At 47.5% G+C, this 17,235-nt stretch overlaps 2 protein-coding genes across 2 annotated transcripts in view; one reads left to right on the forward strand and one right to left on the reverse strand.

The window, feature by feature from the left end:
• The window catches only part of Snp (Snipper), a 302,062-nt gene that overhangs the window by 103,789 nt on the left and 181,038 nt on the right, over window positions 1-17,235 (reverse strand). The gene's annotated exons all lie outside the window — the stretch shown is intronic.
• Gp210 (nucleoporin 210) overlaps window positions 1-17,235 on the forward strand; it is a 132,022-nt gene that overhangs the window by 82,082 nt on the left and 32,705 nt on the right. The window contains exons 25-26 of the mRNA XM_089541563.1: window positions 4,886-5,015; window positions 11,514-11,689. Of these exons, the coding sequence (XP_089397689.1) occupies window positions 4,886-5,015; window positions 11,514-11,689 (306 nt within the window). The remainder of the gene's footprint in view (window positions 1-4,885; window positions 5,016-11,513; window positions 11,690-17,235) is intronic.

Genomic DNA, 17,235 nt, shown 5'->3' on the forward strand with positions numbered 1-17,235 from the left:
CTGGCGCAAGCGGTGCTTTTGGCTTGCAAGACAGCGAAGTGTCAGCATCTCCACTTGTTGGAAATGTCCATTGGTAAGCATACTTTTCTAGCCAAACTTCATTCAGAGATACAACAAATTAATTTTGAAGCGAGCAAATGTACAGTCGAACGTCGTTTTAACGAACACGGATACAACGAATTATCGGATATAACGAAGTGAAAGAAAAGTTTGGTTGGACATGCTTTATTTCTAAGGGAGTTCTATCTGTATAACGAAATGAAAAATTCAAAATTTGACACTGTATCGGTTATAACGAAGCAGTTTTTGTATTCACGGGGCTCAAAATGCTCAAACAAGTAGGAAAAAATCTCAAAACACGCTAAATTTTGATCTTTTGAAGCGCGCGCACCTAAAATGTGTTTGAATCACCCGCGCTTCCGCAGGCAACGCCATCTAGGGAGAGCGAATAGAACCTAGCATCAACGGCTGCCTAGCACGTGACTGGCACGTGATCGAACCGACGCCCGCTCCCCGGCCACCCCCGCCGTCGCAATTTCCGACCCGCGCCCCGCGCGCGCTATCTCTGCAGTTCAATCTGTAGACGCTGTAGCGGAACGCCTCTTAACAAACAGCAGTTTCGCTTGAAACGAAGATAAAGATGTTCAGGGCAGTTGACAGCGGGCGCAAGGAAAAGTCATTGCCGCAGACTTCGGTGTTGCGCCTAGCACTCTTATCTATCTAGATAAGATGGTTATCTTGAGCGCAAGGCAGAAGATTGCAAACGCCCACTCTGCAGGCGCTGTGAAGAATGACAGCAAGACAGGATGTTGAAGATGCCTTGTTAACCTGCCTGTGTCTGGTGCCGCCCTTCAAATGAAGGCGAGAAGTCTCACTTCCGTCTGAGGCCACAATGACTTTCATGCAAGCAGTGGCTGGCTGCAGCGATTTAATGACCGCCATCGGATTGTTTGCCACGTCATGTCTGGCGAAGAAGCAGCCGTTGGCGCCGAGAACTGCGAGAAGTAGGCTGAAAGCTTCCGCATGCAACTGGGAGGTAAGCGGACAATTTCGGCGAGACGACATGGCGTCAGCTGGCGGTTCCGAACGTTACGTTCGAGGAATTCATCTGTGCAGATGACAACTTGGCTGTGGCGCCCGAACTGACCGACCAAGAAATTGCTGATCAGGTGGTTTCTGCAGATGATGCTAGAAACAGCGATGCATGTGAAGATGGCGAAGTGCGAGCTCTCAGCAGCGGCGAGGCCGCTGACATGGCCAGGAAGTTCAGGGGGTACCTCGGGAACCTACCTGTGGCCAAATCAGCTGACATCGGGAAAGCGCTGCTCTGTGTTGATTTCGTCGAGAACTATAACCCGTCAAACAGTGTGAAGTGCCGCCAAACGAAGATTACGTCGTTTTTTAAATAACATAGTTTTCGCACCTGGCCAGCAGCCCGATTTGTGAGTTTCCTCTTGCTTTCCAGTACGAAATGCAAGGCGAGGTTTCATATGCTTATACCACGCGTTAAATTCAAAGATAGTGCATTTTTTCAACCCTGTGCTGTCCATCTTATTAGCGACCTTTTCTGCGGAAATTTGAGTGCATACTTTTATAACGAATATTGGATATAACGAACGAATTTCCGCGCAAAATGCGACTTCGTTATAACGAGGTTGGACTGTATAGCACTGCTCCACGAAATTTTCCTAATGCAATGTAAGCGGGATGCGATCGTCGGCATTGTTGTCTTGCCGCTTGTCGGTGCTGCCGCAAATCTGCTTGTAATCCACACAGACCACTGACAAGCGCAAGAAGTTATCAGGCTCTTTTTGCACGCAAATTTTATGCTGGCATCGCTTCATGGTCGCTGCATGCCGGCTCGGTTCATAACACACGCGAAAGACAGAAGTTCGCAGCGCTTTGCGGCAGAACTCGTCGAGGTGACAAACGTGCGCCTTCCGTTCTGCGTGCCAAGATGGGATCTGGCAGTAAATTGAAATCCTTGTTTAGGCGAGTTGCTTCATACTGCAAGCCCTTGTAGGAATATCTCCATCCGTTTGCGGCCGCCTTTATCGTGCTGTTCTCAGTGATTTTTTTCACCAACTCGATGGCCTCGTGCTGCAACCGAGCAGGCCGAATCGCAAGGCTGGCTGTAGCACACGTGGCGCACAATTATATAATATTATTATTAATGTATGAAGCCATGCTGCACTCGGCAATTTTTTACGACTACATGTGTTATTATAAAGGTATTCCTGGCAGAGCACTTTACTGGTATTGGCTGCATTAGAACTTGAACAGACTTGTTAGCCCTGTCATCACTTTTAGAAAAGTTTGATGCAGGGTCCTCAGCAGCATGTTCCAGTGGCATTCGACTTGTTGCACAGTCCTGATTTGTATTGCTGTTTGGTGTGCATTCTTGACTGCCTGGGTGGTGTGCAGCCTCCAGGTGTGATGTCATTTTCCATGCACTCTTCATTTGCACTATCGTCTGGTGCGAAGTCTTGATCTTGCAGCAGTTCGGCAAGAAACTGAAAGGCATAAGCCACATGATGTTATTGTTCCAAACAGAACAAAAGTGTGCTTCAGTATGAGTAAAATCTGCTGGTTTATTTCATAAACCATTTTATTGATTGGCGAGCTCCGTGCGAAGTGAGATCATTTATTATATACCAGGTGTTCCTTTAGAAGGTCCAAAATTTATTTTAAAAAATGAGTAACTAACCTTGTATGTATTAATTTTATCCCTGGGGCTATATTGCGGGATACGGCAGACACCAGTAATAGGCAGAAGGCTTCCATTACCTCACTAAACTGCATATCTTAATTAAATTTTTATTTTCATATTATGTTGTATTTCATATTATGTTGTATTTGCAGATTTGGAGCACCTCCTGCAAATACTATAGCCAAGCAAAAAAAGATCTCTCTAAAAACCCTGACAGGCAACTTCAAGCGCTAACACAGAACCAGCGGCCGCGTCCGACGTAGATCGCTCAAAAAAAAAGTGTACGCTTTGGGGCCGGACTGCAAGCGCCATGACTGCGCACATTGGGCGCTGGCGAGGCTGCTATCAGCCAGTCCCCAGGCGAAAGCAAATTGAAAACGAAACGCCGCGCGCCCGTATACCAGAAACATCTGCAAACAGTTTTCTCGGCGCTCCGACCACGAAGAAAAATGTGCCGCGTACTACTCCCTGTGTTCTCGCCACTGAGGGCTACGTATGAATCCTAGAATATCTGAGCTCCAACATAATTGAGTAAAGAGTCTGCATATAACGTCTTTTCACGTGCTCGCTTACCGAACGAAGTTCTCTGCTCACGCGCGGCGCGCAGTCTCCAGTTGTGAGGCGCACTTCGCGTCGCTCCACCTCTTGCAGTATTAGTAGCTGTTTAACGATTTTTATTCAGCCAAAAAATTCAGGGCTGAGCTCTGATATGAGTAATGCTGTACGAGATGCATGATGCATGCCTGCAAGCATAACAGCTAAGCACTTATTTTGTAAGCTGCAGTTTGCTGCCGTCCTGACATTCTCATTCCAGCGCCGTTCATCTCAATATACTACCGGAAGTCTTGCATCCTCGAAATTACGCGCCATACACTACACACAACACCGGTTCGCGCAGTCAAATTCTCATAGAGTTAATACACAAATTCTTATCTCGAGCTTCCTCCTTTTCGCGAAAGCTGGCCTCGGTGGCGGTGACGAGCTCCTGTGCGCGAAGACAGACGGTATTGCGCCGGGTTTCAGTCCAGCTGACTTTGTTGACAGGCCCAATGAACGCATTATCGACAGGCTATGGTTATAGTCTTCATCACGAAAGTGGTCAGAGCATAGCACTGTAGTCTTTTAGGGCTTGAAATCCCTTCGCTTCACAGCAGCGACCCACCTCGCGGAAAGCTTCTTATTCTGCGGGAAATTATGAAAGACCACATCGTCGCGGCCGCTGGTGTTAGTGCAGCCGAAGGCTGCGCAGAACGCCGGCATGATGGTCCACCGCTTCACTCGATGCTGCCCACGTTTCTGTACGTCACCACAAACATAAAAAAGCACAAATACAGGAACACACGGCAGATCGAAGCAGCTTACGATGGCACGCACGCAGAAACAAGCACGGTCGCGGAGGCTGCGTGGCGACGGAACACCAATGTTTACGTCACCACCCCACGGTTTCCGGTTTCGGCTCGCATCGTCAGGGTCATCAGCAGCGCTCGTCGGACGGTGGGGGGCGGAGCTACCGCACAATTTTAAACGGCGATTACGTCGCTCCTAAGTGATTAATATGCAAAAAAATTTCAGCCGCATGATTTTTAAGGTTCCCACATCCATACGTGAGCATCTTAATGAATTCGAAAATCTCTTCAGCTTCCCTTTAAAAGCCCTCTAACTCAAGTTCTATTGTAAGCAGGGTGATAATTTTACCGTCATTACGTTCCTTAATGTCGCAAAAAAGTAATACCATGCATTTAAATAAGTTTCTTGCAGCAAATTTTCTTAAAAGCTCTCTCCAAAAAATTAACATATTGCATAAGTGCATAAGCACTTGTTTTGTATGAAATTAAATGACATAATTAGATTGAGCACACAAAAATACACACTCCCTGTAGATTTCTTAATTGTGACTTCATTAATAAAAATTTTTTTCAAAGACCAGGGCGCATGCCCTAAGTGGAGATGGATGAATAATTTTCACCAGGTTGTTAAAATTAATGGCCGGCACAGTATCAGCAGTATTTATTTTCTTAATGATTCACTGTGACTTGAGTCTTTGCAGTTGCCAGGTTCTGCAGTAGTGACCAAAGCGCTAATCTGCAACCCTGATGGGAAAAGCCATTCCTCGTTATTGCCGCATCGGTTGGCAGTGTGGGGCTGAGTGGCAGCACTCTCCTCTCAATCGTGCAGGGAGGCGTCCCTGGAGCAGAGCCCAGCAGCCGTCCAGTTCGAGCCCCCTGTGCTGCGTGCCCTGTCTGCCCCTGGAACTGCCACACTCTGGGTCAGGCGAGAACAGCAAATCCGCCTCTACCTGATCCAGGTGGGCTATGTCAGGATGGGACGCATTTCCACTCTGTTCAATGCTGGAACAGTAAGTTACGGTATTAAGGGGAGACACGGGTCTTGAAATGATCAAAAAATGTGAAAATTTCAGTTTCACAAAAATGACATGTTCAGAATCAATACACTCTGAAGTTCTGGCCTAAAAAGTTTCAAGTTATAAATTCGACCTCCAACTACTAAAATATCTATATATATATTTCACACTCGGAAATGGCAATTTCAGAGCGAAATGTGGCAGGGCTTCGCACCTGTCACTACCCAAGGTGGCTTCCATTTTGGCTTTGTTTAAAAGCTGGGCCTCTTCCCGACTACCTGGTATTACCCACTACTGTGAAATATCTTTGGAACATCTACATTCTTGTGATTTTGCTAGGCCTCCACATTGACCTCTGAATGGGTGGAGCGGGGTCTTCAAAGGCGATTTTCTCAGTTTCTTGTTTTTTGCCAGTACGACTAGCCTTACGGAAGTTTTATTAAGTTTTTATTGTGCAATTTCAGTTAGTCTTGTATTGTGTAATTCATTAAGAACTAAAGTGTGGAGCTATGCTATTTTTGTTTAGCTGTGTCAGACATGTAAAATTTTATGAGCCACAATGTCACTTATAACTATACTTCATAGTTATGGTGCTTGGACAAAATTTAACATTCTTATAATATGATGTACTTCAACAACAATATAATTACTATAGCTCCAGATGGCAGGTCTTTTGCTACAGCCCCATTTCAGTCGAAACCAAAAAGTGTAGAGAGAAAGGATCTTAACAACCCGTAAAATTTTAACTAATTAGGCCTCAGTTATTTTTCTATTTTATGGGGACTAATTGAGATATACTGAAACTAATTGTATTTTTCAAAACAGCAAGAAGAAACACATATACACATTTAATTTTATTACAATATCTTTTATAATAAAATGTTCAAGGCCCGTATCTCCCCTTGAAGCTGAAAAACTTTTTGAAAAAAATTGAGTTTCCTGTGACATTTTATAGTTTTTAATCCATTGAACAAGAATATCTCATTTGAAAAGGGTGGAAATAAATGCAAAAGCCTGGTTTTTTTTTACAAGAAAATGTGCACCAGCGCCTCAGGGCACTGATCGAACGTCGCTGTTTTCCATGATTGGCCGGGACCATTGTGATGTCATCCATGGGATCTCCGGCCGGAGCAGATGGTATGGCTGCGTAGTGCACTGCTTCAGGTGGCTTGACAACTCGATTTAAAAAATTAGCTTGGACTCTTACCATACATGTTGGAGCGATCACTGGCAACAGAAAACTGTGTAACCAACGACGCTGTGGAGCGTGTCGATAGTGAATGCGAAGTCGCCACATTTGCTCGTGTCAGAAATCTGAACTGGGGCATAAGTTTTGGACATGTGCAGGTGCAGGAGAAAAAAAAAAAAAAGAAGAGGGATTCTTGTGCTGCATAAAAGCTGGAGCACCAACTTTTGTAACGCTTTGTAAACATGATCAAACTCAGATTGCCGGCATACTTATACGACTCGTGGGAGGTAAAGCAAATTATTTGTTCATTTATTTACAGTGAGGCACTTACCTACACCCAAAGGGTTTCTAGAACTGTGATAGAATGTTGTACTGGGTGAGTTGGAGTGGGTTCAGGCTGGACGGTGCAACAGCAGCATACTGCAGCATCTTCCCATAGTGCTCAAGCTACGCATCCTAGCGCCGTAACATCGAAAAAGGACTGGTCCCGGCTGCATCATGACAGAGGGCTACAAGTTAGCAATGCTCGCAGCACTGGATTTCGTCAACGTACCGCAATGGTGCGAGCTTGGGGGACAACGGTGCTCTGGCAGTGTATACTACTCCCTGGTTATCACTAGGCCTAGTGTGTTTCTGATCGAAACCGCAGTGGACAGCGCTTTGGAATTGGCCAGCGCTATAGTAAATGGTTTGCTCATGGCACCACCGTGCTGATAACCTCATTGTCTCATAAAAGAAATGTGATGAATTTCAGTTACACCTTAGCATCTAGCGTGCAGATGACCAAGTCATCCGCTTCGGCAGCAGCTGCTATGCAGCTGTGGACAGAAAGTTGCTTGTGTCGCAACTATCACTCCTACCGACAATTCGGCACAGATCAGCGACTTTCAAGGAGGATTCATTTTTGAGCTCCTTTTATTGCAGGTCTTAGTGTTTATGAGAACCGGCCGCAGCGGTCGATTTTCAATAGAGGCAAAATTCTAGAGGCCTGTGTACTATGCGATGTCAATGCACATTAAAGAACCTCAGGTGGTTGAAATTTCCTTCACTACGGCGTCCCTCATGGCCTGAGTTGCTTTGGAACGTTAAACTCCCATAAACCGTTTATAAGAACAAATTTTAACATGCTTTTCTGATGCTACCGTCAGGGATGTGAGTTTACGACCTGCTGTTTGACGAGCTGACCACCCCAAAGAAGGATGCCGCGATGACCTTCCTGAAGAAGGACTCCTGGGGACAGCGACTGATGGCGGACGGAATCAAGGGCGCCCGTTCAGGGGAATAAAGGGCCGAAGCCATCAAGTACTAATTACCAGCTTCCATCAGGAGCCGGCCCCACCGTAGAGAGCTCGCCACAGTTGAAGGCCGCGGCATCGCTAGGACCACATATGTTTTGGTCACACAGAACTGCTAGCACCACTTTTGCTATGTTACAGGAATAAGCAGCGAACTTGCAATTTCTCCTCTCCCATTCCCACGGGTTGACTCTGCAACGAGTGGCTCCGCCTGCTACAATGCTGTGCAACTTTGATCGGTGCCCATCTTAGGGAAATGCGTCTCATGTTGGATTGGCCTCTGTCTGATGGAGGGGTGGTACCTTAGGAGATTTAAAGGGACCCTGAAATGGTTTCTTCAATCATATTTTATTGCAACAACTCTGTAGAGGTGGTCTCTGCGAGTATTCTAGTCTGATTCAGAAAGCTGCGCGTGGAACCAATAATTCACAAACAATTTTTCAAACTTGCCGCTCACAGCTGATTAGGGCGACACCTCACCGCGCGTTTTTAGCCGCCCCTACCACATGACGTAAACTGGGCAGCCTTGGCCATGGACAGGACGACCCTTATCATTGGCTCTGCCCAATGACGTCACGCGCAATTTTTGCAATAATTCATTTGAAACTGAGCACTGATGCTACTTGAAATACTACTTTATTGATTGCTTATTATTTTTTAAAACACACGTATACAGAGGTAAGAACCCAGCGCATTTCTTGAAATTAATGTAGTACTTCCGGTGGAGAAAGAAATCCATCTGCTCAAAAAGCACGTGTTCTCGTCAAATCTTTGCGCCCGCCTTTGCGAGTTTCCTAGGTGCGCCGACGAGTCGCTGCTGTCGTCGCCCTGTGGGTCTCGGTATGGCGTGTACTGAAAGGCTCGAAGCCCATCTCAGCGGTGGCTGCACGCAGCCGCGCTTCGAGCTCCGAATCCATGCCATTCGAGCAGCAAGCAGGAGACACATGTGAAAATTTGGCCGGCGCGCCGCACCGATCGTCATCAGAAAGACTGCCAGCTATACTCGAGTAGCGACAAAGCATGCCTGCTTATGTTGGGAGCCTTCGGCAACGGCACCACTCACGGGCTCTCCGAGCGACGAGCTCTGCTGCTGCCTGGCTGCCGTGGTCGTTGCTAGGCCTATAGCTTGTTTCGCATCGAAGCCGCAGCGGCCGGCTCTTCGGAAGTTGCCTGCGCTATAATAGAAGGCCTACTCTACATCGCTTTACTGTCAGCAGCATCATTTCACTATAAAATAATAGTATGGTCAATTTTCGTGGCGTTTTCAGCGGCGCAGCTAGCGGGCACCAGGCGAGCCAGACCCCAACGTCGGGCCAGCGGCAGCTGCAAGGCGGTTGTGGCCAGAAATTTGCTTTTATCACAGTTGTTACCTTTACCAGCAGCTCAGTATTGGTCAGCGATCCTCAAAAATGACACATTTTTCACATTTCTTGTCCTAGGGTTTATTATTTACGTCAGGAACACTATTTAGCTCATTTTTTATGACGCCGGCAGACGTGATCCAGGCTGGTCGGCCGGTCGGCGTACTTGACGTTTGCACAAGGAAATACAAAACAGCCATTCTACCAGAGATGATGCTTCCTAGATTCGAGCAACGACAACATGTCTGTTCGAAAGTGGATCTTTAGACAACGACACTGACTGCGGCAACGCCGGGCGACGAACTGCGCGCTGGTCCCAGGCTGCCCTAGTCTTCGCTAGGCCTAACTGGTTTCGCATCGAAGCCGCGGCTGACGGCGCTTCGGAAGTCGCTTGCGCTATAACAAAAGGCCTACTCTTCACATCGCTTTACTGTGAACTCGTCCCATAATAGAAGGTATATTCGATTTCCACGACGCCTTCAGCAACGGAGCTAGCAGGCGGCAGGCGCCGCAGCAGCACCAAAGCGGTTATGGGATGAAATTTGCTAGTATTGCATTCATCACTTTTACGATCAGCTCGGTAATGGCCAACGATCGTCAGAAATGATGCATTTTTGACATGCATCTATCCCAGGGCTTGCTATAAACGTGAACAAACAATACTAGCGCGTTTTCCAGTCGCCGGCAGCCGGCATCAAGGCTGGCAGGCCGGCCCGGCGTGGCTCAGCCCCGAGCGCCCTGAGGAGCGCGCTGTACGTCATCACGACGCTGCCACTCTCCGCGCTCGCTTTGGCTCCTGCTTCCCGTCGTTGCGTTTGCCGCGCGCGGCTCGTCGTTGACATCTAGCAAGTTGCACGCAGGTGACGAGCTGCGATCGAACGTTGCGACGCCGTTCGCAACAGCGCACCGCAGTGAATCGAACTCACTTTTCGCACATGTGTCTGCGACCACCGGAAGTAAACAAGCAGAGCGCCATTGCTTGACGTATTCTTGGGCGGAGCATCGCCCCGTCTTTTCTTTTTTTTTTTTTTCGGAGCGAGCCCCGTGTGTATGAGTTGAGGGTAGTAGGTGGGGGAGAGGGGGAACATCATTTTTAATCGGTGATATCTTCGTTGTTGATGAAGTTCGCTTAACAATTTTTGCGGCGCGGTGACAAGTGATGGAATACCGATCTCTCGTATGCTTTTGCTAACCTTGGAAAAGAGCTTTTCAGGGTCCCTTTAAGGACGGGGCTGAGTGCAAAAGGACGCTCTGGGCCCTGTCAAAAAGGCTCATCCAGTCGCTCAACACTATGAACTTTTAATTCTTGATCCTTTGCTCTTCTGCAATGAGTATGTGAATGGTAGCGGATCGGGCTAGTTGGTACAGTTTTGACATATTTCGAAGCGCTAAAACAACAAGGACGCAACAAGCGCTCGTCCTTGTCTGTTCCCTCTGCGTCCTTGTTGTTTTATGGCTTCGAAATATGTCAGGAGTATGTGAATAAGTTTCGTAAAAGTGCCATTAAACCCGCTTGTTTTAGTTTTCCCAAACATCAAAGCTTCAGTCTTTCCATAGCTCGAAGACTCAGCACGCTACCAAACGGAGCCCGGGTTCAGTTTGCCATAGAGGAGGTGTCACGGAAGGCTTTTGGGTGATGCAGCGATGTATGGTGGTGGAGGCAGCACTTCAACTGGACAGTGCCATTGGACAGCATTCTGCGTTGTGCGTGGCATTGTAAATGACGAGGAGATTTGCTAATACAGGTCCTCTCTGCTGATCACCTTATTACTTTGTTTGTTGCACCCAAGGGGCCGTTGGATGCCATAACCAAGAACGCTGGCGAGCTGTGCAACAACAGCCAACTACGATTCGCGATAACCCCAGACAAGTTCAGTAAACCGCGGTTAAGCTGCCCGTTCCACTGAGTATATAATGCAGTGCTGGATGTGGCTCTAGCTCACATGGATGTGAGCCATGTGAAAGCAAAAAGTTTAAAACAGGTGAGAAAATAATGTAACCAAAAGATATATTGATGCAGTAACGTATTCTGGGGAGGCAGTTTAGGTATGCTGCATGCCGCCAGTTTGCCCCGCAAAACAACTCAATGAGAGGAAACATGGCACTGGCAGAAGATTGCATTCATGCATCGTTCACCATAGCGCCGGGTGCAGTGGAGCGAGTGGATGAAACTGGGCGGCCGGTTGACTCTCTCTGGATTGCGTCACCTCCACCAGTTCTCTGCTTTTGCTGTCCTCCCACACGGGAAGCGACGAGGGCATGTTGGTGGCGGGCTTTCAACACGTGATTTCGGCTTTTTTTGTGGACAGAACCGAAAACAAAAAAAAAGTAGACACATGACTTACAAGGTCCCTTCTTCCCAACCACTGTATTTCATGCAATTTGAAAACCATTTCAGCCTCCCTTTACCTGCTTGTAAATACTGCGAAAAAAAAAAAATTGATACCCTGAAAAGCTGGTAATTCGAGTTGTCCAGCGATTATATATTAACATGACAGAACTGTTTAGATCTGGAAACTATTTTCCACCCAGTCTGCCTCGTTTGCTCCACTGTAGAAGGAGGAGGCATGCCAACAGGTGCTGGTTCCTTTGGCAGGTGGATCCCGTGGCCTATGCGCTGGTGCGACCAGCAGGGGGGGAGCCCTGGGATGCGGCCGATGCGCCCCTCTCCCTGCCTGTGGGGCTGGAGCTGCTGCTGGAGGTGGTGGTGTGCACCGAGCAGGGACAGCGCTTCCACGCCGCCAACCTGAGCCTCGAGGCCCACAGCTCACGGTGGGTGTCTGTCTGGTCATGCACTTCAGGGGCTCACTGGGGAGTATGTAGATAATAATGCAGTACATTATATGTGCATAGAAGTTTTCACCTTTTGCCTGTTTGAAGGTGACACTTTGTGCATTTTCTCTTGCTACAGGTTGGGCTTGCCTGCATGGTAACTACTGGAACTGGCCAGTCGGCTGTAGCACAGTGTAGCTACAGTATTGTGATGATGCAGAATAAGCAGAGCAGAGAGCTTTTGCTAACCGTAAACTGCAGTGGCCTCAGGCTGTTCATCACTCCCGTATTTACTCGCGTAATCAATGCACCTCCTAACTTTGACAGCCAAAAAGTACAATTTTCTCTCTCTCGCATAACCAGTGCGCCCCTTTGTTTTGGTGCACTGCCTGCTAATGATGATAAATACTTGTAGGCGCCCATTTTGAAATGCCACAGAGTGATGCCACGGCAGATATAACTGCTTAAGTACCGTATAAATGCGGGTAAGGGCTGCACCCGTGTACAGGCCAACAGTGAGTTTCATTTTGTGGAATTGCTAATATTTCAGGAGAAGTAAATTATAGACGACAACATGAAAGAGGCAGCGTTTTTGTGCATGGCTCAGATTTTGTAAATTTGCAATGATGTAAGGATCAAGATATTAAAGCCATGGTGGATATATTTTGCCTACTAAAAGTACAGGTGAGAAAGAATGTCAGACTTATTTCTGCAATTGTGAGGAGTTTGCCACTTCCTAGAAAAAATTTCACGTTTCAAATGGGGCAGCTTTCAAAATTTTTTTTTTCCACAAATATTGAGCACATCTTCAAATTTGCATAATAGATAAGCATCTAGGTGCAAATCCATTCCCAGCTTTTCTTCAAACGTCTGAAACAAGTGTCTAGGAGTAAGCAAAAAATACAACAGAACGTGTTGCATTGTATTGTTTCCAACAATGTTATCCAACCTGTGTCTCCTTGAGCATCGATAGGAGCGCATTAATTCATGGGTGGAAGCAGCAAACACGCCTTCCACTGTTCTAAATTTTCCCCAAATCCCAAGACCGAGACCTTTTCCATCAAGAGAGAGCATACCTAATTACATTTTTATGGGAAAATACCAATCTGTGGTGTATGTATGATTGGGTGGCACCGCTATCGTCGGGTGTGGGTAAACAAATGGAAGTGCGGCCAATAGCAGTGCATGTAAATAAAAGTTTTTAGCATAATTTTCTGATTGCACAGTGCATATCTGATGCTGTGCGTGTCCTCAGTCCCTTGCTTTGTTTTCTCTCGAAGCATACTGTGGCTAATTTTGTTTCCAAATTCGTGTTTGGTTTAAAAATACATTCGGGTTTCTTTTTTAGCAAAACTGGGCCGTGTCGGGTTGTACACCAACATTCTTAAAAAACTCGTGATAACACCAAGGAGACCTATTAGTGCAAGATAAAATCAAGTGCAGTGATTTGTTTGATAGTTTGATAGTACAGTAGAACCTCGTTAATTCGAAGTCCATCGGACCGCGAAAAATCATCGAATTAACCGGGTTTTCGAATTACCAAAAATCGACGAAAAATGAGAAATAAACGTACGAAACATGGCTGCATCAACACTGCACCTTTATTTTGCCTGAAAAACGGTCACTTGAAGTAGTCATCGATGCACGACTGCTTGGCGCGGTAGTTACGTTCTCGGCGCGCGGGCGAGAGCTGGTTGTGGTCGGATACGTCAGATCGGCGACGCGACGCCAGGTGCTCCGATGCGACTACTACTTGTGGCTACGGGAGGGGAGGGGGGCGCTCGCTCTTCTGCCACCCTTTGATTAGGGGCACTGCTTGGAGCGGAGCTCCGACGCGAGCGCAGAACGTTCTTCGTTCGACACGCCGCCTGGGAGAGGAGGCGAGTGGCGAAGGGGGTAGAGGGGAGGAGTGGCGCGGGAGGCGTGCGCAGTGCATTCTGGGTGGGCGGCTTCGGCGCGCTCGGCGCGAAATAGAGACATGCTCCACGGTGCGGTCAGAGTGCGCCGAAGCCGCCGGACACGTCTGCGGTCATCGCCGTGCCGCGCGCGCGCGCGCGCTACGTCGGAGTGTAAATGCGCCTGAACACAGAACACGTTTGATCGTGGCACCGAACAATCAAAACGCTACGAGCAGCGCCTGCCACGAGCTAGACAAACAACGGAAACAGAGCCAGAAAAATTGTGACCTAGTGGCACCTGGTTGTTGCTTTGTCAACTAAAGCTAGTCTCCGAGACTAGTACTCGACTATGCAGATCGCTGAGGCACAACAAACCACCGGAAACCAAAAATTGATTTACAGTGCCGCCTGGCTGCCACTCCGGCAACTCAACTATACTGGCCTCAGAAACTGGCAACGCATTTTTTTCCTCGCGAATCACGGAGGCCACGGTTTAAACCTACGTATTATCCGGATAGGAGCGCGCTGGCTGTTCAAATTATCTGGCAAATTTTGCATGGAAACTGTTGGGACCGCCGAAAACCTTCGAATTACACGGGATTTCGAATAAACAGAGTTCGAATTAACGAGGTTTTACTGTATTCAGCATGCACAAGTATGCTATATAAATGCATAATTTTCTTTTTGCCAGCAGTTGAAGCAAGCTGGATAACATGTCCCACACATGTATAAAGGGTTAAGGCATCAGGAGAACTTCGTTACGACGTCAATGACTAATTACTCCTATATTACCGTATTTTCCGGTGTATAAGACGCACCCGTGTATAACACGCACTTTAATTTACCCAGTTAGGCCACTGAAGCTTAATTAAACTCGCTTGCACGGCCATTGCGAAATTCACCGTATCTATGAGAAATTCTCAAGCAACAGTTAGTGATCGAAAAAGGCAACACTCACGTCATACCTGCCCACATTTTAGAAAAAAGAAAGAAAAAATGAAAGAACTCTCCCATATGTCCATAACAACATTTTATTTCTACTTAAAACCTTCGAAGTCTTCATCTTCGGATGCACTATCAAAAATTTCGCCCATTTCTGAGTCAACACGGCTGAAACATTCTCTTCGCACTACGTACACGGAGCAAAGAAATTTGCAAAGGGTGGCTAAAGAAGAACGCCGGCTTGTCTTGACAATGGCGAGAAGCGCGATAGTCGCCTTTTAGCTGTCTTTTGGCATTTCACATTGCTTTTGCTTGGGGCCTCCAAAGCAGTCGCGTGTTTGTGATCCTGGAAGTCGTCATCCCCGCTGTTTCATGATTACCGTATTATGCGGAATATAGGTCGAGGCGGAATATAGGTCGACCCCCTTACCTTGAAGCAAAAAAGTCAACATAAAAATTATGAGGCACAAAACTTCGTTTTATTCACTGGTGCCACCAGACTCGTAGCCTCCTCATTCGTCCGAGCTGTCTGAGCTCTCGTCCGAAGACGACTGCTTCGCACTGGCTGCGTCCCACAGCATGTCGTCCTTGGTACAGTCCAACGAGTTGCTAATGCAACATTTCTTGAATGCCTGCACCACCATATCGTCGGGCAGCGAGCGCCAAGCCTGAGCCACCCAGGTGGCCACAGTGGTGAGAGGCGGCCTGCGCAGCCGGCCGGTGGGAGTCTTTGGGTTGTCGCCCGCTATCCACTGATTAAAGAGTTCACGCACGCGGTCTTTGAAGGGCTTATTCAGCACGACGTCCAGTGGCTGAAGTGTTGAAGTCATGCCCCCCCCCCCCCCCCCCCCCCGGGAATGACAATGAGCTCCATCGTCCCGTCGCGGAGCGCCTGCTTCACACCGGCGGTCAAGTGCCCGCGAAAGGCATCCAACACGAGCATGCTCGGACACCGCAGGAGTGCCCCGGGTCGTCGATTCCAGACGGTGTTTATCCAGCTGACCATGAGGGCCTCGTCCATAAGGCCCTTTTCGTTCACGCGAACAATAACGTCCCGCGGGAAAGCTTCTTGTGGCAGCGTCTTCCGCTTGAAGATTATATATGGGGGCAGCTTTCTACCATCTCCAGTGCACGCGAGCATTACCGTGAAGCGCGAATGCTCGTTCTCTGTTGAAAGAAGCTTAAATTCTTTCGCGCCACGTTCGCACACTGTGGTGGACGACGGCATGTCGAACCACACCGGCGTTTCATCGGCGTTGCCGATCTGTCCCAGCAAGTAGCCATGCTGCTGCCGGAGACGGATAACAGATATCATACCGCTGGAATTCGACGAGCTTGTCCTCGTATGCCTCTGGAAGCTTCTGGCAGATTTATGTGCGCCGGCAAAGTGCAAATCCTTTGCGTCGCATGAAGCGACGAACCCAGTAAATGGAGCCCTTGAATTACTCCTGGGACAGTCCGGATTCACGGGCGAGCTCGATTGCTTTGATGCGGATAAGCTCTGCTGTCACTGGCAAGGATCTGGCACAATGCTCGCGGACGAAGTCCGCCACCTTGTCTTTGAGCACAGGGTGCATCGCGCGATGACTACGAAAGGACGTCTTCCGCACGTTGCAGGCAGACAGCTCGATTTTCTGCGCTTGCCAGTACCGGACGCTCTTCTCCGAGATGCCAAAGTGTCGCTGGGCGGACATGTTCCCATACTCTTCGGCGAATTCGATAACATTTTTTTTAAACGCTGCGGTGAACTGACATCGAGTACCGGTACTCATTTTGCGGGCTGTCGCGAAATTAATACGTTACAACACAACGCCAAGAACGATTACCGCCGTCAACGTTTAGCCGCGCTGGTTGACAAAGAGGAAGGAAAGAATCATAAACATGGAAGCGATAACGATGCGGATGCCAAAATGTCCGCGGCTCACACATGTTGCCAGACGACTATTCAGTTTGTGCCAAAGGCCGGCATATAAGTCGAGGGGTTACCTTTTAGGTAATATTTTTCGGAAATAACGTCGACCTATATTCCGCACTATACGGTAAGTTCACCTAAAAAAAAGTTGCACATGGTGGTCCTCGTATTGAAGTATTAACCGTGTTACAACCGGGTCATTGGTAGTGATATTTTTTCGGTGAAAAAAGCTTGAACATAAACCTGACTAATTTCTGAACTCGCAAAAAGGAAACAAAAAATTCGCGTATAAGACGCACTCTTGTATAGGACGCACCAGCAAGATTTTTGAAAAGAAGCCGTGTCTTATACACCGAAATATACGGTACTTCAGAAGATTGACATGACCACATTTCCATCATTCTATGATTCATACTGCTGTCCACAAACACGTGCATAGGCATGTGCGAATAGTGTTTTTTCGGTTCAAAGCGAATTCGAAAGTTGTAGTAATTTTCTTATTATAATTTTGGAGCAAATATTTCGAATAATTTTGGCATACAACGAAGGTTGAGTGGCACAAGAGGTATTTTCAAAATCATGTATTTTTCGTACACACAGGGCCAGTGCATGAAAAGAAAGGGGGGGGGCATGTATTGAAGCTTTATCACACTCATTGACGCTGTTTCGACCACTATTGGGGGAGCCGATCTATACGTGGTACTGCTGGTCTAAAAGAGCGATCAAATTTGGCAACCCTTTAATGAAGTGCTCACAGTGATTACATACAGAATTTCTCTGATATATCTTTAGTA

Source organism: Amblyomma mixtum, chromosome 1 (genome assembly GCF_055824585.1).
Source record: "Amblyomma mixtum isolate Tamu chromosome 1, ASM5582458v1, whole genome shotgun sequence".
Classification (NCBI taxonomy): Eukaryota; Metazoa; Arthropoda; class Arachnida; order Ixodida; family Ixodidae; genus Amblyomma; species Amblyomma mixtum.